Consider the following 22,778-nt stretch of genomic DNA (forward strand, 5'->3'; position numbering starts at 1 on the left):
TGTTAAACTTGATCTAGCGTATTTGAAGTATCTAGAAAATAAATTTTATGATTTTTCGATATCATTTACCAATTTTAATTATCGAATTAATGACAACCAATAAAATTTTACAAAAATATAAAAGCTAATTAAATTTCTATTGCTGTTAAATTTTTGTAGAGTAGGCCTTTCATCGAATAGAATAATGCTTCAGATAGCTCATCATTTGTTAGTTCGTACTGTACAAATTAATTTGCATGTGGCAAACAATGTGCTGGTACATAAGTCTATAACAGTACAATTTGCGTGTCACAACGCTAAAATGCACATACATTATTAATTTTTTTAATAAAGATCTTTAAAAGTAGTACCTGTAGCAATACTCAAAATATATAAATTGCGGTATCTCCCTTGATCAAGGTTTCCTTTATTGCACAATAATACTATGAAAATGTAAAAAAATTAACAGTAACAACATAAATATAGTATAGTATTCTTTGTACATTCGCCACAATTGATGAGAGGTAATACAAGGACAAAATTAAAACACCCAAATCCACATACAAACATGACATAAATTTCAAGTTTACAGGGTCTTTAGTTTACACTGTAGAAAACATAATAATACATTAAGACAAAAGAGATGAAAACATAATACATTTTAATGACCACAATGCACACCAAGCACATCCCTTTTTCACAACACCAATTAACGATCCACACAATAGCAATACATATAGAATAGCATACCCATTAACAAAATTTTTTTTTTAATGTTTTCATTATGTTTTTTTTTTTTTTTTTTTTTTTTTTTTTTTTTTTTTTTTTTTGCTTTTTTTTTTTTTGGATGGCCAAACCAATTCTTTGACAACAATTAACAATCCACACAACAGCAATATACATACCCATTAATAAACTTTTTATTTCCCCCAATCTTCAGAAGCTGAAAAAAAGCCCATCAGGCCTGCAGAAAGATGGTGAAGCAGACATAGAATTAGAACACTAAAAAGTGAGCACAATGAGAAATAAAGTGATACATAACATTCAAATAGATTAAAATGATACAATTTAAATTGCAAGATCATGAATCTTATCCTTTGAATTTCGGAATCCATAGAAAATTACTGCAAGAGAACTGATATAAAATACTTTTTTACGACACTTTTGAATATGTAGGAATTAAAGTAAGGAAAGTAATGTATCTGAACCATGTTGATTTAGCATTAAGATTCGGAAACAACAGTGATTAGAGAATAGGGCTGTAGGATTGTACCATAACACCTTCAATATAAAGCCCAATCCTAGAACCAAATAATATGCTAGCACTTCAATACAGATTCTATATTTGGTGGCCTGAAAGAAGAAAACTTGAAAGAGCAACTTACATAGAGATGCATGCAAACACATACTAGTTGATAGATAGATGAGTGATTATAAAGCATTTCAATCTAAAACTAGGTCAGTTACATCGTTTTTAATTCTAATCTCAAAACACATAGGCAAGGTGCAGAGAAGTTTGAAGTACTCAAGATCTTCGCTGATTCATCAAGACTCTGATTAACTTATGCACTTTTAATGAGGAAAAAAGAATAAGAAGATCAGGAATTCAAGGTTTGCCAATTCGTAAGAACGGGAAGGCGATACGTACCTTTTTTCCACATTACAGAGCATGTTCGAAGCTGTCTTCTACAGGGATGCGTTGAGCATACGCCTGCCTGAAAGGGGCTCAATTTCTACGGATTCCTTCTCTAAAATCGGACATCCGCGTATTTGTAAACTTTTGAGTGACCTGGGCAAATTCATCACTGCCTGCAGATTTGAGCAGTTCTGCAGAATGAGATATTCTAGAGAGTGCAGTTCCTGCAAATCCACCAAGAATGAGACGCCAGAACAATCCCGGATACTCAAGGAGTGGAGAGATCGGAGGTTGCCAAACTGTAACGATGCTGTTCGCGTACGACATCGAGTAATCGTAAGATCAGATAGATGTGGCAAATTCGCATTGGCTAGGATTGCATCTACATCTGCACAAGACTCAAAAAGGATATACCGCAACAAGGACGGCAGCTCAGCAGTTTCAATGTCCAAGCAGGGGCATCCGATTAGAAGGAGATTTCCCAGACGGGGGAGGGATCTTATACCATCAAGCGAAGTGAGAGCCCAGCAGTTGCTCAGACCTAAAGTTTGGAGTGATTTTAAGTTGGCAAGGACGTCCGCAGATGGTAGACGGGTTATCATTTTGAGATCTGCTAACAACAGCCGCGTAAGGGAGGGGAGGTATTGTTGTAGGCATACCGAGAGTGCGTGGTCGGTAATGTTGCATCCCTCGAGCCGGAGCCTAATAATGGTAGAGGGCAAAAGCAATTTGGCCTCATTTTGTCTGCTGTAAATTAATTCTGTTTTTCGTTCATGCGTCTCCAACCATCTCCCCCACACAGCGGTGATATCCGCATCGGCGGCAGGCACACTTTTGTTATGCTCTCGGCCATTCATCGCGGCTATGAAATTCCTCATTTCTCTTTCGTTGTGGACTAAGTCTTCTTTATATTGGTGTTGGAACCATTCCTGCGTCCTGTTCCTCATGACCTCTCTTACGGATCTCTTGTCATCTTGGCTCAACTGCAGGTCTTCATTTGTTACGAAGGTGAGAAATGGCGCGCGAAATATTGTGAATTCTTGAAGTCTCGGAGGAAGGGTGTGTAATGCTTCAAGTCTAGTAATATGCCAAAGCTCGAGTGATCTGCAATAAGGGTAAAGCTGGTCCATAGGTGGGAGCTCTTCAAGCATTCCACACCTCCTCAGCGCAAGTTCTTGAATGTTGGATGTTTGATTTTCGGGCCACGACGGTCCTCGATACCCGTCTAGATGAAGGCTGGTGAGATTGGGAGGCAATTGGAGACCCTCAAGAATTTCAGCATCCAAATTAGAATTTACATTGTCCTCGCTGTCGCGCCATACCAACTGGAGCGAATCAAGATGCTTCTTTTCTTTCAAATCGGCGGCAATGGCGCTCTCCTTCCTCTCAACATTCTCAAGATTATCAATGTGCAGGTGTCCTCGAAGTTCGTTCAAGTTCTTTAGTTGCTCCAGCTCATATCCTTTTTCCTTTCTCACCTGAAAATTCTCTAGGCCTTGCAAGGAAGTTAACTTGCCGATCTCGGCTATGCCAGAAGGCCGTAGATACCGCAAGCCGACCAAGTCGGTAAGGCGTGCAGGAAGCGAGCTAGCATTTTCTACTTCCAACACCTGTAGCTGATACAGAGTGCACACCAACTCCGGCAACACGAACTCGCTAGTGCCTCCTGAAACTTGCAGGATGCGAAGGTGCTTCATTTCGCTTATAAACTTTGCCAAATTTTCTAAATTTAATCCCAAAACCAGCAGCACGCGCAACTTTTTTAAGCTCTTGAAGATGTCGCTCGCAACATTTTCGTCTGAGACGACGCTTTCTCCTTTCACGACGATTAGGGTGCGAAGTTTCTTCAGTTTGCAAATTTCCTCCTTCTTCTCATTCAGTTTGTCAGCCGGTATGCACAGATGGCGAATAGTCGACGGGATCTCGCTCTGACGATTACCTTCTATTCTAACACAATCACTGCGAGTAACCTTTACCGCTAGATCATACAGCAATTCATGCAACGTGTAGTAGAAGACAGGCTTACCTGTTCCAGAGGAGCGGCGGAATCTGTTATGACGCTGAATGTAGAATCTGNCCTCATTTTGTCTGCTGTAAATTAATTCCGTTTTTCGCTCATGCGTCTCCAACCATCTCCCCCACACAGCAGCAATATCCGCATCGGCGGCAGGCACACTGTTGTTATGCTCTCGGCTATTCACCACGGCTATGAAATTCCTCATTTCTCTTTCGTTGTGCACTAAGTCTTCTTTATATTGGTGTTGGAACCATTCCTGCGTCCTGTTCCTCATGACCTCTCTTATGGATCTCTTGTCATCTTGGCTCAACTGCAGGTCTTCATTTGTTACGAAGGTGAGAAATGGTGTGCGAAATATTGCGATGTTTCGAAGCCTCGGAGGAAGGGTGTGTACTGCTTTAAGCCTAGTAATATGCCGAAGCTCAAGTGATCTGCAATAAGGGTAAAGCTGGTCCATAGGTGGGAGCTCTTCGAGCATTCCACACCTCCTCAGCGCAAGTTCTTGAATGTTGGATGTTTGATTTTCGGGCCAAGACGGCCACGACTGTCCTCGATACCCATCTAGATGAAGGCTGGTAAGATTGGGAGGCAATTGGAGACCCTCAAGAATTTCAGCTTCCAAATTAGAATTTACATTGTCCTCACCGTTGCACCATACCAACTGGAGCATATCAAGATGCTTCTTTTCTTTCAAATCGGCGGCAATGGCGCTCTCCTTGCTCTCAACATTCTCAAGATTATCAATGCGCAGGCGTCCTCGAAGTTCGTTCAAGCTCTTTAGTTGCTCCAGCTCATATCCTTTTTCCTTTCTCACCTGAAAATTCTCTAGGCCTTGCAAGGAAGTTAACTTGCCGATCTCGGCTATGCCAGAAGGCCGTAGATACCGCAAGCCGACCAAGTCAGTAAGGCGTGCAGGAAGCGAGCTAGCATTTTCTACTTCCAACACCTGCAGCTGATACAGAGTGGACACCAACTCCGGCAACACGAACTCGCTAGTACCTCCTGAAACTTGTAGGATGCGAAGGTGCTTCATTTCACTTATAAACTTCGCCAAATTTTCTAAATTTAATCCCAAAACCAGCAGCACGCGCAACTTTTTTAAGCTCTTGAAGGTGTCGGTGGTCGCAACATTTTCGTCTGAGACGACGCTTTCTCCTTCCGTGACGATTAGGGTGCGAAGTTTCTTCAGTTTGCAAATTTCCTCCTTCTTCTCATTCAGTTTGTCAGCCGGTATGCACAGATGGCGAATAGTCGACGGGATCTCGCTCTGACGATTACCTTCTATTCTAACACAATCACTGCGAGTAACCTTTTCTGCTAGATCATACAGCAATTCATGCAACGTGTAGTAGAAGACAGGCTTACCTGTCCCAGAGGAGCGGCGGAATCTGTTATGACGCTGAATGTAGAATCTGGACACCAAATCATTCAGGTAACCGTCGCCTGCATCCTCCACCCTCTCATTCGGATCGCCCGGCTTGATAAAACCTTGCGCCATCCAGAGCTGAACCAGTTCTAAAGCTTTGAACTTGTAGCCTCTAGGATACAGGCGACAGTACGAGAAGCAACGCTGAAGATGTGCCGGCAAATGCCGAAAACTCCACATCAGCGCTTTGGTTTTGTCGCCGGACCAGTCCTTGTCTGCGATCGTTTCCAAATATGCATGCAAATTACCTTGCGAACGAAAGAGATCGGCCAGCTTCGTAGCGATCGTCTTGCCAACCATCTTGGCCGCCGTAGGGTCCTTGTTCAACTTCGCAGCGATTGTCTTGCATTTCTCTTTTAAATCTTCTCTTAAGTGAGAATCGAATTCCCCGCTAGGCAATGCGTATTGAATGAAAAGATCCGCAAAGTCATTCTCTGCTAAATCTTCCAAATGACAAATGTATTCTACAACAGCAGCACCATTAGCAGCAACAATCTTTCTCGGCGCATCGTCCGTTTGAGACGTAACTAAAATCTTGCTCCCCGGCAAACAACAACATTTGCTTAAACATCTGAATAGCATATCCCAATTATTTTCATGGTCTTCTCCGTCGCACCAAACATCATCTATCACGAGCAGGAACTTCTTCGCGTTCAGCTTTTTGTTCATTTTCAGCTGTAGTGCTTCAGGCGTGTTGAGGTTGCCCACGACCATCGTGTCGAGGTTAGAAAGATGGGTATGGAACGTTGCGGCGATATCATCAGGGTTACCAAGATCTTCTTGAGGCTCGCTTGCGATAGAAGCTTGTTGTATGATGTCTTTCATAATTTCGGATGCGTTGAAGTTGCAAGATGCGTGGACCCACATGATGGGATGAAAATGTTGTCTGTCACCTAACTCGCTCCCCAGCTGCTCGCAAACGTACTGTGCGAGAGTAGTCTTCCCGACCCCCGGGCGACCGACTATGGCAATTATAGGTACGCCTGCTGCAGGTTCTATCTTCAAACGCCGAATGATTTCGTCACGATCTTCATCGCGGCCGAACACTTTCGGCGGAGGCAGCGAGATGGTCTGCTTGCTATCAGGCGCTGCTGCCGTCTGATCGGGCTGGGCGCCTAACAAGGTGCGGAGTTTCTCGGCTTCGCCGGCGATCTTTTCAAGCTTGTTCAGCCTTCGCTTCAGCTTGATCTTTTGAGGCGACAGCATGTCCCGGCCGCCTTTTATCACCCATTTCACAGGTTTTGGTATGTGAAAAAAGGAAGAAGAAGAACGCACCGGATTAGTCGGCCTCTTACCACTGCTTGCTGCCGCCGCCGCCGCCTTGCGTCTGAGGCGGTTGTAGTTGAGGAGGTCCAGCGAGTCCTCCGCGCCGTCGTAAGCGTCTTTCAGCCTCTGCAGCCAGCCCTCCACGTCGCTCCGGTGCGGGCTGCCTTCCGCTTTCTCGATCACCGATTTCAGCACCGGGAGGACGGTGGCCCTCAGCTTCTGCAGCTTCTTCTCCGCGTTGATGCCTAAGCTGGCGAAGCCTTCGGCGAGCAGCTTCGCCACGAGGGGAGACGCCACCCATCCCAGCGCCGCTAATCCGATCGCTTCTACTCCCGACATTCTCGCGCCAGCAAGCTCAGAACAGACAGCTAGCTAGGTAGCTGCCGGCTGAGAATTAACGGCACCAAACAAGCGTGGTGGAAGGCCGCGCCACAACATGCTGCGCCAACTACCCTGGAACAATGTCATGAATAACAATTTGTTCACTCAAGAGGAGACGGTTGACCATTTATTCGTTCGCTGTGTTTTCTCAAGATTTCTAATGATGATGAGCTTTGAGATCGACCGGCTGGGGGATAGTGGGGATGACGTGACCACGGTCTGGGACCGCTGGATGACGAGGACGAGATCACAGCAGCCATGTACTACAATATCCGGATTAATACCTGCTGGTGGATTGTCTAGAAGGTTAGAAATGATGTGATATTAAAGTAGATTCAACCGGACCACCTCCAAGCTGGCCACGAGACTAAACAGTTAAATAAAGTGTTGGGATCAAGTTCTGTCTTGACCGATTGTAGTGGGTAATAATTGACGAACCTCTTTTCTTTTCTTTTCTTTTTTTTTTTCGTCCCTTCTGAGGCCGTCGTTGTCTCACTCATGTAGCTAAATGTATCATTTCAATAAATGAAGCGGATAGCGCGCTACCTATTTCTCAAAAAAAAAAAAAAAATTATTTTTTTTTTTTTTTTTTTTTTTTGAGCAATGCTCTTTGTATGTGTCAGAAAGGGTGGTGTATATATATATTGTGCACATCTCAATCCAGAGGTTTTGTCTTGTCAATTTATTTTTTAAAATATTAAAAATTTAAAAAATTTTGTGAATCTTATTTGAAATGATGAAATATAAATCATACATCTTTCTTAAAGTGTACATCTTACTATATGTACTCCCAAAATAGACGTGTAAATTTCAATTACAGCTAAACCATGCACCTATATCCAAGGATCGAAATAATTTTTATGAAATTTTAGTATTAAAAAAATAAAATTGTTATAAAACTAGTGCGATTAAATTGATCCGACCCTTGGATGCATTGGTCTTATTACATGAGACAAACATATATACCAGGCATCTATTAGCATGGACAAGAAGAGGTGCAACTTGCCATTGTTTAGAACCTACTCATGCAACTTGTCATGCATTGTTTATAATCTACTCAACTACCGTAAAATAATAATGATATAATATATAAATAAGGGCGATTTGCATGGTCCTCAAACTATGAGGCATGTGACGCTTCGGTCCTCGAACTGTGCATATTGTTGATGTAAAAGTAATATAATGTCGTAATTATTGGCGCATCATTAGTCGTAATACTGCTATATTACTTCTATATTAACAATACGCAAATTTTTAGTCAACCAAATTAAGTTATAAATAAAGAAGATGCATTTTGAGTACAGGTGGTACTGGACAAGCTAACGGAAGGATTCAATTGCAATAATTCTAAAAGCTCGAATAAGAAATTATAATAAATTAGAGTATGATGACCAAAACGTCACTCGACTTATAGTTTGAGAACCAAACATGCTATTTACCCTGATAATAATATAATATATAATAATTGACACAATTAGGCCCTGGCCCTTATCTCTCTCTATATGTACATATAACCTTTTCTTATAATTAAGATAAAATGTATTGGCACAAGTCCGACAAATAATATCAATACTAATCTATACTTTCTTATTGACTAGAGTCAGTGAACATTGACAGTAAATACTACCTTCTCTAGATAGCAACTCTCTCAGAACTTTGTTCTGAAACCTGCTGGGTTAAGGCTTCTACTAAATATTGTTAGTGACCCAAAATGTGTTTGGTTAATGGGATCAAATCCAACCAAAAATTAAGTTCAAGTTAATAGTTGGATAAACTTCTTTTATTATGTATATATATGTTATATATATATAGCTTTCTAATTTGTGTCTAATATCAGATCTGTCTTAAACAGAATCCACATGGATGAATGTACCCCGTGAATGATTATAACTCCATGCGTGTGGGTAATATCTTGGGCTCAAACTGCTTTATTTTGAGACAAGTCTCGTATAATCTTCGTGCTGAGTTACCCTGATTATAACTTAATTTCTGTTCGTAAATTATGAGGAATGCATCATTCATCGGCAACATATGAGGCCCGTTTAATCTGATCATGTTCACACCGTAAATTGTAACCAAAAGCACAAGAGGTACTACAACAACAAATTTTTTTTTTTAATTTTTTTTTTTGAGAGATAGGTAGCACGCTACCCGCTTCGTTTATTTTATTTAGAAATAAACTTAGCTGCAAATGTAAATCAACTAGGATTCAAACTTGGGTCTTGGATACCAACCACCAAGCCTTTGCCACTTACTCTAGGAACGGTTGGTTACAACATCAAAATTAAAACACTCAAATTCACATACAAACACAACATAAATTTCAGGTTTACAGGGTCTTTAGTGTAAAATTTCAGGTTTACAGGGTCTTTAGTTTACACCGTACTAAACATAATACGTTAAGAGAGAAAAGTATGAAAACATATTATATTTTAAGACCACAATGCACACCATGCACAAAATTAACCGAACCAAGTCTTCGACAACACCGACCGTCCCTAGAGCAAGTAGCAAAAGGTTTCATGGTTGGTATCCGAGGTTCCAAGTTCGAATTCTAGTTGATTCATATTTCCAGCTAACTTTATTTCTCGATGAAATAAAAGAAGCGAGTAGCATGCTACCTATCTCTCAAAAAAAAATGTCTTCGACAACAAAATTAAAACACTCGCATACTAATATGTTAATAATTCTAGGTCTACAGAGTCTTCTGCGCTGTACAAAACATAATACATTTTAAACAAAAAAAAAGTGAAATATAATACATTTTATGACCACAATGCAAACCATGCACACTCTTTTTTTTTTGCTTTTTTTCTTTTTTTTGGCTTTTTTTTTTTTTTTTTTTTTTTTTTTTTTTTTNAGATGCCTGCAAAAAGATTGCGAAACCAATACAGAATGAGAACACTAAAAAATAAGCACAATGAAAATAAAGTGATACATAACGTTCAAATAGATTAGAAGGATGCAATTTGAATTGCAAGATCATGAATCTTATCCTTTAAATTATGGGATTTATAGAAAATTACAGCAAAAAAACTGATATAAAATACTTTTTTACCACACTTTTGAATCTGCAGGAATTAAAAGTAAGGGAAGTAATACATCTGAATCATGTTGATTTAGCAATTAAGATTCGAAAAGGACAATGATTAGAGAATAGGACTGTAGGATTGTATCATAACACCGATAAGATAAACCCCAATCCTAGAACCAAATTATACTCAAGCACTTTAATAATGATTCTACATTTGATGGCATGAAAGAAAAAAATTTGAAAGAGTAATTCACATAGAAGTGCATGATGAGTACAGAAGTGAATGCATCCACATACTGCAGGGATAAATAATATTATTATCTTCAATAGATACATAGATGAGTGATTATAAAGTATTTCAATCTAAAACTAGGTCAGTTACATCGTTTTTAATTCTAATCTCAAAACACATAGGCAAGGTGTAGAAAAGTTTGAAGTACTTCAAGATCTTCGCTGATTCATCAAGAGACTGATTAACTTATGCACTTTTAATGAGTAAAAAAGAATAAGAAGATCAGGAATTCAAAGTTTGCCAATTTGTAAGAACGGGAAGGCGATACGTACCTTTTTTCCACATTACAGAGCATGTTCGAAGCTATCTTCTACAGGGATGCCGTTGAGCATACGCCTGCCCGTAAGGGGGTCAATTTCTATGGATTCCTCTAAAATCGGACATCCGTGTATTACTAAACTCTTGAGTGACCTGGGCAAATTCATCACTGCCTCCAGATTCGAGCAGTTCTGCAGAATGAGATTTTCTAGAGAGTGCAGTTCCTTCAAATCCACCGAGAATGAGACGCCAGAACAATCCAGGATACTCAAGGAGTGGAGAGATCGGAGGTTGCGAAACTGTAACGATGCCGCTCGCGTACGACATTGAGTAATCGTAAGACGAGATAGATGTGGCAAATTCGCATTGGCTAGGATTGCATCTACATCTGCACAAGACTCAAAACGGATATACCGCAACGAGGACGGCAGCACAGCAGTTTCAATGTCCAAGCAGGGGCATCTGATTAGAAGGAGATTTACGAGACGGGGGAGGGATCTTATACCACCCAGCGAAGTGAGAGCCCAGCAGTTGGTCAGACCTAAAGTTTGGAGTGATTTTAGGTTGGCAAGGACGTCCGCAGACGGTAGACGGGTTATCATTTTGAGATCTGCTAACAACAGCCGCATAAGGGAGGGGAGGTTTTGTTGTAGGCATACCGAGAATGCGTGGTTGGTAATGTTGCATCCCTTCAGCCGGAGCCTAGTAATGGTGGAGGGCAGAAGCAATTTGGCCTCATTTGGTCTGCTGTAAATCAACTCCGTTTTTCGCTCGTGCATCTCCAACCATCTCTCCTGGACAGCTGTAATATCTGCATCCGTGGCAGGCACACTCTTATTATGCCCTCGAGAGCTAGCTTCATCACTGTCGGAGCCATTCGTTGGGGCTATGAGATTCCTCATTTCTCTTTCACTGTCGTCTAAAGACTGTTGAAAATATTTGTGTGGGAACCATTTCGGCATCCTTTCCCTCATGACCTTTATTATGGATCTTTTGTCGGCTGGGCTCATCTGTAGGTCTTCCTTTGTTACAAAGGTGAGAAATGGCGCACGAATTATTGTGAATTCTTGAAGTCTCGGAGGAAGGGTGTGTAACGCTTCAAGTCTAGAAAGATCCCAGAGCTCAAGTGATCTGCAATAAGGGTAAAGCTGGTCCATAGGTGGGAGCTCTTCGAGCATTCCACACCTCCTCAGCGCAAGTTCTTGAATGTTGGATGTTTGATTTTCGGGCCAAGACGGCCACGACTGTCCTCGATACCCGTCTAGATGAAGGCCGGTAAGATTGGGAGGCAATTGGAGACCCTCAAGAATTTTAACATCCAAATTAGAACTTACGTTGTCCTCGCCGTCGCGCCATACCAACTGGAGTGAATCAAGATGCTTCTTTTCTTTCAAATCGGCGGCAATGGCGCTCTCCTCGCTCTCAACATTCTCAAGATTATCAATGCGCAGGTGTCCTCGAAGTTCGTTCAAGTTCTTTAGTTGCTCCAGTTCATATCCTTTTTCCTTTCTCACCTGAAAATTCTCTAGGCCTTGCAAGGAAGTTAACTTGCTGATCTCGGCTATGACAGAAGGCCGTAGATACCGCAAGCCGACCAAGTCGGTAAGGCGTGCAGGAAGCGAGCTAGCGTTTTCTACTTCCAACACCTGAAGCTGATACAGAGTGGACACCAACTCCGGCAACACGAACTCGCTAGTGCCTCCCGAAACTTGCAGGATCCGAAGGTGCTTCATTTCGCTTATAAACTTTGCCAAATTTTCTAAATTTAATCCCAAAACCAGCAGCACGCGCAACTTTTTTAAGCTCTTGAAGATGTCGGTCGCAACATTTTCGTCTGAGACGACGCTTTCTCCTTTCGCGACGATTAGGGTGCGAAGTTTCTTCAGTTTGCAAATTTCCTCCTTCTTCTCATTCATTTTGTCAGCCGGTATGCACAGATGGCGAATAGTCGACGGGATCTCGCTCTGACGATTACCTTCTATTCTAACACAATAACTGCGAGTAACCTTTTCTGCTAGATCATACAGCAATTCATGCAACGTGTAGTAGAAGACAGGCTTTCCTGTCCCAGAGGAGCGGCGGAATCTGTTATGACGCTGAATGTAGAATCTGGACACCAAATCATTCAGGTAACCGTCGCCTGCATCCTCCACCCTCTCATTCGGATCACCCGGCTTGATAAAACCTTGCGCCATCCAGAGCTGAACCAGTTCTAAAGCTTTGAACTTGTAGCCTCTAGGATACAGGCGACAGTACGAGAAGCAACGCTGAAGATGTGCCGGCAAATGCCGAAAACTCCACATCAGCGCTTTGGTTTTGTCGCCGGACCAGTCCTTGTCTGCGATCATTTCTAAATATGCATGCAAATTACCTTGCGAACGAAGGAGATCGGCCAGCTTCGTAGCGATTGTCTCGCCAACCATCTTGGCCGCCGTAGGGTCCTTGTTCAGCTTCTCCGCGATTGTCCTGCATTTCTCTTTTAAATCTTCTCTTAAGTGAGAATCGAATTGCCACAATGCATAGTGAATGAAAAGATCTGAGAAATCATTCTCTGCTAAATCTTCCAAATGACGAACGTATTCTACAGGAACAGCACCGTTAGGAGCAACAGTACTATTTCTCGGCGCATCATTCGTTTGAGATGTAACCAAAATCTTGCTCCCCCGCAAACAGCAGCATTCGCTTAAACATCTGAATAGTGTATCCCAATTCTTCTTGTGGTCTTCTCCGTCGCACCAAACATCATCTATCACGAGCAGGAACTTCTTCCCGTTCAGCTTTTCGTTCATTTTCAGTCGTAGCGCTTCAGTCGAGCTAAGGTTGCCAGCGACCACAGCGTCGAGATTGGAAAGGACGGCTACATCAGCGTCACCAAGATCTTCTTGAGGCTTGCTTGCGAGAGAAGCTTGTTGTATGATGTCTTTCATAATTTTGGATGCGTTGAAGTTGCGAGATGCGTAGACCCACATGATGGGATCAAAATGTTGTCCGTCAGTTAATTCGCTCCTCAACTGCTTACAAACGTACTGTGCAAGAGTAGTCTTCCCGACCCCCGGGCGACCGACTATGGCAATTATAGGTATAGGTACGCCTGCTGCAGGTTCTATCTTCAAACGCCGAATGATTTCATCACGATCTTCGTCGCGGCCGAACACTTTCGGTGGAGGCACTGAGATGGTCTGCCTGCTGTCTGCTGTCTCAGGCTGGGCGCCTAACAAAGTGCTGAGTTCCTTGGCTTCGCCGGCGATCTTTTTCAGCTTCTTCAGCCTTACCTTCAGCTTGATCTTTCGAGGCGACAGCATGTCCCGGCCGCCTTTTATCACCCATTTCACACGTTTTGGAATGTGAAAAAAGGAAGAACGTACCGGATTAGTTGGCCTCTTACTACTGCTCCTTGCGGCTGCCGCAGCCTTGCGTTTGAGGCGGTCGTAGTTGAGGAGGTCCAGCGCGTCCTCCGCGTCGTCGTAAGCGTCTTTCAGCCTCTGCAGCCAGCCCTCCACCTCGCTCCGGTGCGGGCTGTCTTCCGCTTTCGCGATCACCGATTTCAGCACCGGGAGGACGGTGTGCCTCAGCTTCCGCAGCTTCTTCTCCGCGTTGATGCCTAGGCTGTCGAAGCCTTCCTCGAGCAGCTTCTTCACGAGGGGAGACGCCACCCATCCCACCGCTGCTAATATGATCGGCACTTCTACTCCCGACATTCTCGCGCCAGCAAGCTCAGAACAGACAGCTGGGTAGCCGCCGGCTGAGAATTAACGGCATCAAAGAATAATTTTACTATTATTATTATTATTATTATTATTGTTTATTTTTTTTGAGAGATAGATAGCACGCTACCCGCTTCGTTTATTTAATTTAGAAATAAATTTAGCTGAAAATGTGAATCAACTAGAATTCGAATTTGAATCTCCGGTACCAACCACCAAGCCCTTTGCCACTTGCTCTAGGGACGGTCGGTAATTTTACTATTATTAATCCCTGCACTCTAGTGTTCGTTCAGTCTACAGGCATAAAAATTACAAGGTCTTTTTTTGCATTTAGCCCGCTGATAAATTTTTATTTTAAAAATAGCCCTATCAAAATTTAATTTATAAAAATAACCCTGAGCCTGCCACGCAGGCGCCACGTCAGCGCCACGCGGGCAGGGCCGGAGCCAGTGTGTTAAGTTGAGCACGGTGAACCATTCACCGTGTTCAAATACGGTGAATGGTTCACCGTATTTCATATTTATATTTCTTTTTTTTTTCCTTTTTCAAAAATCCAAATCCGAACCCGAAAATCAAATTAAAACCCAAATCCGACGGATTTTCAAAATTCATATTCATATCCATATCCGACCAAAAACTCGAAATCCGAATCTGTACCCAGCGAATTTTAAAAATCTATACCGTTGGATAAAGATCTAAGAAATAAAAATTATTAAATATTTTATATATTGTATAAATAAATAAAAATAAATTATGTATATATATAATTTATTCAGGTTTGGGTTCGAATAATATTTCGGATATTTATACCTATTCTACTCCCTATTTCTCTTTTCAATATTTATATTGCAAAAAATATGTATTAGCTTTAAACACGGTGAATGATTCACCGTGTTTAACTTAACTACCACCCCCAGTCCTGCTCACGTGGCGCTGACGTGGCGCTTGCGTGGCAGGGATAGAGTGCAAATATAAATTTGCTGGAGTTATTTTTAAAAATAATTTTTTTCAGGGGTCCAATTGCAAAAAAAAGCCTATATTACAACTTATTAATCACGTACGTTTGTCTCTTTTTACATGAGTATATTATTATAAATAATGATGCCCTATAATATGAGCTCTCTATGATCTAATAAATATATTCTTTTATTTAATTATTATTTTTGAGCTTTGTGGTGTACACCATACACATCTTCATCCAAAGTCTTTCCTCTTGTCAATTTTTTAGTAAATAAAAAATTAAAGTTTTACATAATTTTATCAATATTAGAATGATATGATATAAATCATGCATTTTTGTTTCAAGTGTACATCTATCTTGCTATCTGTGTATTTAAAAAAGAGACGTAAATTTTAATTATAACCCATCCATCTAAGGATTAAAATAATTTTTTTAATTTTTAGTATTAAAAAAAATGAATTGCGATAAGACTAATAATTAGTGCTATATATATATAAAACTGACTCTTGGATTCATTGCTTTTACATGAAACAAACATATTAGGCATCTATCTATGTATTCACGCGGTCAAGAAGAGGTGCAACTTGGCATTGTTTATAATCTATTCAACTACTGAAAAATAATAATGATATATAAGAGCAAATTGCACGTTTGTCCTCAAACTATGAGAGACACGTAATATTTTAGCCGTCCAGTATATCGTTGATGTAAAAGTAACATAACATCGTAATTATTGATACATGATTAATCGTAAATACTACTAGCTACATCACTTATCCATTGATAATGCATCGGTATTTAGTCCATCAAAAGTAGGTTGTAACATTTGATCGCATTGACTCTGAGAAATTAAAGTTCAAATAAAAAATTGTAACGAATTAAAAATTTGATGATCAAAATATCACCCGGCTCGTAGTTTGAGGACCAAAAATATAATTTATCCTAATAATAATAATAATTGACTCAACTAAGCCCTCGTCCTTATCTATTCTTATATATAGTCTATACTATCTTATTGACTTGAGTTTTCTGCTGGTTTTTTTTTTTTTTCTGAGAAAAGAAAAATATGTTACGTGTTTTATTTATTTTATTTAAAAATAATTTTAGTTGAAAATGTAAAGTAATTAAGCTTCGAATCTGAGACCTAGAATACCAACCACCAAATCCTTTGCTATTTGTGCAAGGGATGTTTGATTGCTAAAAATTATTATTGAGTAATGCTATCTAATGCGCCCTATAATATAGGCTTTCTTATGGTTTAAAAATACACTATTATTATTATTATTATTATTATTATTTGATTAAAGAGGGATATATCCTGCTGTTTGAGAAAAAGTGCATTTATTATTTTTTTTTTTACTAAAATTTTTAATTATTTTTTTTTAGCAATGCTATTTATATACCTCAAAAAATGGTGTGTAGTACACACACCTTCATCCGAGGCCTTTTGTCATGTCAACCTTTTTAAAAATATATTAAAATTTTAAATTTTTTGTAAATATATTAGAATGATTGGATATAAATTATACATTTTTATTTGGAGTGCATATTAGCTATTTGTATACCAAAATATACAGAGGCATGTATAGAGCAAGTGGCAAAGCGTTTGGTGGTTGATATTCGAGAGCCAAGTTCGAATTCTAGTTGATTCACATTTTTAGCTAAGTTTATTTATAACTGAAATAAACGAAGTAGATAGCGTGCTACCTATCTCTCTCAAAAAAAAAAAAAAAAAGAAAAAAAAAAAGAAGCAATGAGCAAACAAAAATATAGATTACTGCTGTAAATAGAAATGTTATAATTATAACATAGATATTGTAAGATTTGCCTCAAAATTTAATTATCGAATTTTATATCCTGATTCGCCGAAATTTTTACGGTGCGTATAACGATCCAATCCGCAAACAATAATAATAATAATAATTTGTTAGGCTCAAACCGAGGGTCAAAATATTTTAAACCTTATGATTATTATTAGCATGCGACGTCTCGTATATTCCAATTAGAATTATTTTTCCACCGGCGTTATAGACTCTCCTTTTCTTCAGATCCAAATCCGATAAAAAAATAAATAGGTGATATGAAATTCTAGAGGTGACTCCTATTGATTCAAGCGGTGACTCCCATCAAATCTATTAGTATGTCACCTTGTAAGATCCTGATGTTCTCTTCATGTCCAAACCCAATAAAGAATTATTAGACAATGTGAGATTCTAAATGTGGCTTGGCAAACAGGCGGGTTGGGTAACTCGCAGGCGGATTATTATACCAGCGGGTTACTTGGACATGGATAAAATTTATCCACAAATTTTGTATAGCCAACATCTTTATCCATACCCGCTCGCGGGTGGGCAGATGTATATGCAGGTTACTCACAATTCTTTTTTTGTTGCTCATGTATTTTTTAAATGCAAAGCATATATATATAAGTTTTAAAGGCATAATATAACTCATTGTTTAAAATATTATAACATACAATAAAAATATTTAAAATCTTAAAGCACAAATATTTCATAATATAAAAGAATCGCAATAAAAAATTAGGGTTAGAATTTTTAGGATGAATAAATAAAAAGTATATATTAATTAAGAAAATTTATTTTGTAATTAAAAAATATATGTGCGGATACCAGATAGTTACCCAAAATGCTCACTGCTTAGTCGGTTACTATCCATTTTACCCGTAATTTTTTGGGTTTGAAAAGTTGATACCCATACCCGCAAATTTATGGATAACCCGCGGGTACCTACAGGTTTGGATCAAGATTGCCAGGTTTAGGTGGCTCCCACCAAATCCATTAGTGTAGTAGTTTGTCCTGTATACACTTAGCTCTTATACTTTCGACTGGTATATGGTTCTGATATCAATTGTAACAACTCGATCAGTTAACAATAATAACTCGTTAGGCCTCAGCTCGCGGTCAAAATATTTAAGTCCGATTATTATTATTAGTGCGAAAGATCTTATATATTTCAATTAAAATTATTTTTTATTCAATATGAGATTATTGAGATGTTACGGTAAGATAAATTTTAAAAAATAATTTGTGTAGGTTAAAAAAAAAAAAAAAAGAGTATGTATTGGAAGGGGAAGGCTCCGCTCCCGTGGTGCCGATCGGATGAGAAGTGCATAAAGAATCCAAACAACACTCCATTTACGGCTAATTGAAGGCTAAGAAGAAAAAAATTGTTATTTAATTTAGGAAAAACTTTAAATACCCTCACGTGGTTTCACACTTTCTCGTATCATATGATTTAAAGTGTATCAAGTTAGTACCTTATGGTTTCGTACTTTCTCATTTTAGTACCATATAGTTTAAAGTGTATCAAATTAGTACCATGTGGTTTCGTACTTTCTTACTTAAATACCTTGTGATTTAATATTTTGTTAAATTATATACAAAAAAATTCAGATATCTTATCTAGGTTTATTGAATATTCATTTTAAAATCCTTTAGTTTTAACTTTATCACTCTTTTAACGAAAAAAATATTCCGAAATAAACAATAAAAAGAGAAGGGAAAACTTTAAAAACCCCCCCTGTGGTTTTGTAGTTTCTCACTTTGCCCCCCATTGGTTTAAAAATGTATCAAGTGCTTCCCTTGGTTTCTTTTTCTCTTTTTCTTATCAATTTTATTATTTTTTATCTAAAATCAGTGATAAATTAAAATTAAAGGTATAGTGAATATTTGATAAAATCTAGATATGTATTTGAGTTTTTTAATATATTTAATGAAATATTAACGAAAAAACTACCGAAATGATAAAAAATGAAACAACGAGGGGCAATTTGATACATTTTTAAAACCACGGGGGGTGCAAATGAGAATCTACACACAATGGGTTTTTGAAAGTTTTTCCAAGAAGAGAAAAAATAAACCACACGTTCCTATACTTGATTATAAAATGAAACCAATATACTAATAAAATTACTTTAAACCCATAGGTATCTAAGTGAGAAAGTGCAACCATAAATAACTTGATATAATTTTAACCAATAATTACTAAATTAAAAAAAAAAAAATAATTACGAATCCACATGGATTTGAAGTTTTCCCTTGTATGCCACTCACACGATAAGATGGATAGCGCGTGTGCGATCAATTGGCAGGCAGTCAGCAACGGACGGCTAACGCGCGGTTCGAAGCGATGGGATTTTGAAACCGTGAGACGCCGACTGCGCTCGGCAAGCCGGGATCACTCTATCGGTGGACGCAACAGAACGTACGGCTGGTAAGCGTGATGAAAGGAAGATGAACTCGGGATGCCAATGCGGGTGGAACCGGCTGCCTCTGTGGATGGAATGAAGATGAACGTGGATGCTAACTAGTGTTGCTATTGTTAAATCTATTCAACTACTGAAAAATTAATAATAATAAGACAAATACACGATCAATCCTAAAATTATAGCGTGATATTTAGGTCCTCAAACGCACCGTTGATGTAAAACAAAGACAACATCGTTATTACTGACGCATCATTAATTATAAATACTACTAAATTATTTTTGCATTAACAATGCATCATATTTATTAAACAGAATTGCGTTATATAATCGGCTTAATTATAAAAATTCTAGGTATGTTTGGCTTCGGAAATAACGCAAAAAGTGCCCTATGACAGGGATGTATATAATTAGTATAACGCGGGAATTAGGATTAATTTTGCTTTGAGTGAAATTATATTCCTAGGAATTAAAACAAGAAGGCGCTCTATTAGTTAAGATAAAATAAAAGAATATGCTGAGTTTTTAATATTAAAAATATAATATTACTTCTTATTATATTTGAAATTTGAATTTTAAATTTATTAAATATATTAAAATTTTAACTTTGAAATTTAAAAATTTGAAATAAAATTTGAAATTTAAAATCTAAAATTTTAATTCAAAATATTTCAAATTTTAAAGTTTCAAAATTATAACTTTAAGATCAATTTAATTATTGAAAAATATAAAATATCAAAATTTTAAAATTTTAAATTATAAATTAATTTAAAATTAAAATTTATAACTTAAATTAAAACTTTCTATTTGGTTATAAATTATAATTAAATTTAAATTTTAAATTTTTAATTTAAAATTTTTAAATTTAAAAAATAAAATAGGGATGGAACAATTTAAAAAAAAATACAATATTAGAATAAATTTATAAATTGTTATATTTACTTCAACTTAAATTTAATAAAAAATTATATATATTTAAATAAAATTATTATAAAGTAAATATAAATAACTATATTAATAATTTTATAATAAAAATAATATATTATAATATATAACATATTATATTTATATAATTTAGTTTTAATTCAATTTATAATTTTAATTAAATTTGAAATTAAGCATTGGAATAGTACTATTCCACCAATATGGTGGAATAGAAAATTCCTTGTTATTCCGGGATAATCGAAAATAGCAAGCTTTGACCGGAATAAAATATCCCAATAAAACATCACCGCGTTTGAGGGAATAGTGGGAATAACTTTCGTTATCCCTGCTTATCCCCCGAACCAAACGGAGCCTAAAAGTTCAGACTAAAAATGACAACAAATTAAAATTTAAGCATCACAGTGTCACACGACTCATAGTTTGAGGACCAAATATGCAACTAACCTTAAGAATAATAATGATTGACTCAACTACGCCCTCGATCGTCAATGATTGACTCAACTACGCCCTCGATCGTCTGTATCTGCGCGCATATATATATACAATCTTTTATTATAATTAGGTAATATGAAATGGTACGAGCCGACAAATAATACCATTACTAATCTATATTATCTTATTGACTTCTTGACTCAATGAACAATGACGACAAATACTATCTTGTCCTTAGGGCACAAAAAAATATTTTATTTTTTGGTATTTTCAAATATATCATTCTATTATTACCGGCTTTTTTTATTTGCCCTTAAGTTAAGGACAAAAGTGACATTTTCAATTTTTTTAACTGTAATAGATATTTAACTCATGTTTAACCCAAATTAATTTAACGGATTGTAACTGTAGGGGTATTTTGAAATAACGGAGGAACATATGAGGGGTATATTAGAAAGAAAAAAAAAAAGAAATAAATAAGATTTTTTCAAAGTTTTGAGGGGTATATAGGCAATTATCCTTTTTAAAATATATTATCAAGCAAATGTTGTCTATACGCCAATAATGTATGCTTTCTTTCTACCGCGCGTCTAATAAGGCTTCGTTTGGGATTGTGGGGAGATTGCGTTACGTGCGATGAGAAACTACGTTGGAAAAATATTCTGTTTGTTTCCGTACATAATATTGCGTTCGTACGGAAAGACATTCGGTAGTGGAAAGACTCAAGCAGCTGATCGTCTTTTTTTTTTTTTTTTCGTGTCATTCTGCCTTGAGGCCCTGGCTGCCTCACCCCTATAGCCTAATTCATTCTTTCAATGACTGAAGAAGGTAGCGTGCTACCTATTCTCAAAAAAATATTGCGTTCTGTATATCGTAATGAGTCGGTTACGATATATTTTCTACGGTCCCACCGTAGAACGCAAAAGCATATCCCTATATATTTTTTCCACAACTCCATTTTATCTAATAGCGTTAGATAGAACTCAATAACAAACTAAGCCTTAGTTTATTATTAAGGTCTATCTAACGCTATTAGATAAAATGGAGTTGAGAAAAAAGACTATAGGGATATGCTTCTGTGTTCTCTAGTGGAACTGCAGAAAATACGTACGAAAAAAAATAGAATATTTTTCCAACGTACTTTCTCACCGCACGTAAACAATCTACTCGCAATACCAAAGAAAGCCTAAGCCTAATACTCACTTATTTTATTCTTATTCTTTTTCAATTAAAAATTTGAAGATTTTGTTTTTATATTAGCAATGCTCTTTGTATGTGTTGGCATATATTATGCACATCTCAATCCGGAGACTTGGTCTTGTCAACTTTTTTTTAAATTTTAAAAATTTTAGAAATTTTGTAAATCTTATTTGAAATGATAAAATGTAAATCATACATCTTTTTAAAGTGTACATCTAACTATACATACTTCCAAAATAGACGTGTAAATTTAAATTACAGCCCACCTATATCCAAGGATCGAAAGAATTTTTATGAAATTTTAGTATTAAAAAAAATAGAATTGTGATAAAACTAGTNAAAAATTTAAAACTCACATCACTCCTGTAATTTTTTTCGCTCTTAAAAAAATTCAAAACTCACGTTTTTATAAAAAATTAATATCTTTTACTATATTATTAAATATCACATATAATGAAGGAAATTTTATTTCAAAGTCACCTATAATTATGTTGAGATATTTGAGAAATGTATGGATATTATGTTGCGAAAAAATTGGCGGTGCGGATATTACGCGTTAAAAGGAAAATATTTATCTTTATTTGGGAATAAATTATTACTTAGTTAATTATTTAAAATGATTGGTTGAAAACTTAAAAAATTTTTTAATAAAAATTATTCTCGATAATTTTATTTGCATTAAGTGTATTAAAAAACTGAAATATAATATATTTTAGCTTTTGAACAAAACTCTCTTTTTATTTCAATCAACAAAACAATTATGTGATTTATTTTTAAATAGGAAAAAAATAAAATCTATAATTTATTTCAAAATTACTATTACTAATTAGGAATGTGAATTGATATAGATACGGAATTTTATCTAAACTCGATTTAAAATGGGATAAGTTTAATCAATGCTGAACAGGGATAGTTTTAGTTATAGGTACCAAAAAATAAAATCCTGTCGTATGTAAATTCAGTTATAGTTTTGGTCTATATTTAAACCGAATCTGAACCGAAACCCAAAACCAAAAACAAAA

At 37.3% G+C, this 22,778-nt stretch overlaps 2 protein-coding genes across 3 annotated transcripts in view; both read right to left on the bottom strand.

Moving 5' to 3' along the window:
• LOC109716109 (putative disease resistance protein At3g14460) lies at positions 514-6,942 on the bottom strand. Of its 2 annotated transcripts, none has more exons than XM_020241425.1 (3): positions 5,038-6,942; positions 1,628-3,681; positions 514-943 (listed from the first exon to the last, which is right to left on the bottom strand). In XM_020241425.1, exons 1-2 carry the CDS (start codon positions 6,661-6,663, stop codon positions 1,666-1,668), a joined length of 3,642 nt encoding a protein of 1,213 aa, XP_020097014.1. In that variant the 5' UTR covers positions 6,664-6,942; the 3' UTR covers positions 514-943; positions 1,628-1,665. The 2 variants fall into 2 exon arrangements, with proteins under 2 accessions (XP_020097014.1, XP_020097013.1); XM_020241424.1 differs by having other exon boundaries at positions 1,628-2,354; positions 3,699-6,942.
• Positions 10,309-22,778, bottom strand: part of LOC109716108 (putative disease resistance protein At3g14460) — a 31,399-nt gene continuing 18,929 nt past the window's right edge. The window contains exon 2 of the mRNA XM_020241423.1: positions 10,309-14,031. Within this exon, the coding sequence (XP_020097012.1) occupies positions 10,316-13,987 (3,672 nt within the window). The 5' untranslated portion in view covers positions 13,988-14,031 and the 3' untranslated portion in view covers positions 10,309-10,315. The remainder of the gene's footprint in view (positions 14,032-22,778) is intronic.

The sequence above is a fragment of the Ananas comosus genome, linkage group 10 (genome assembly GCF_001540865.1).
Source record: "Ananas comosus cultivar F153 linkage group 10, ASM154086v1, whole genome shotgun sequence".
Lineage (NCBI taxonomy): Eukaryota > Viridiplantae > Streptophyta > Magnoliopsida > Poales > Bromeliaceae > Ananas > Ananas comosus.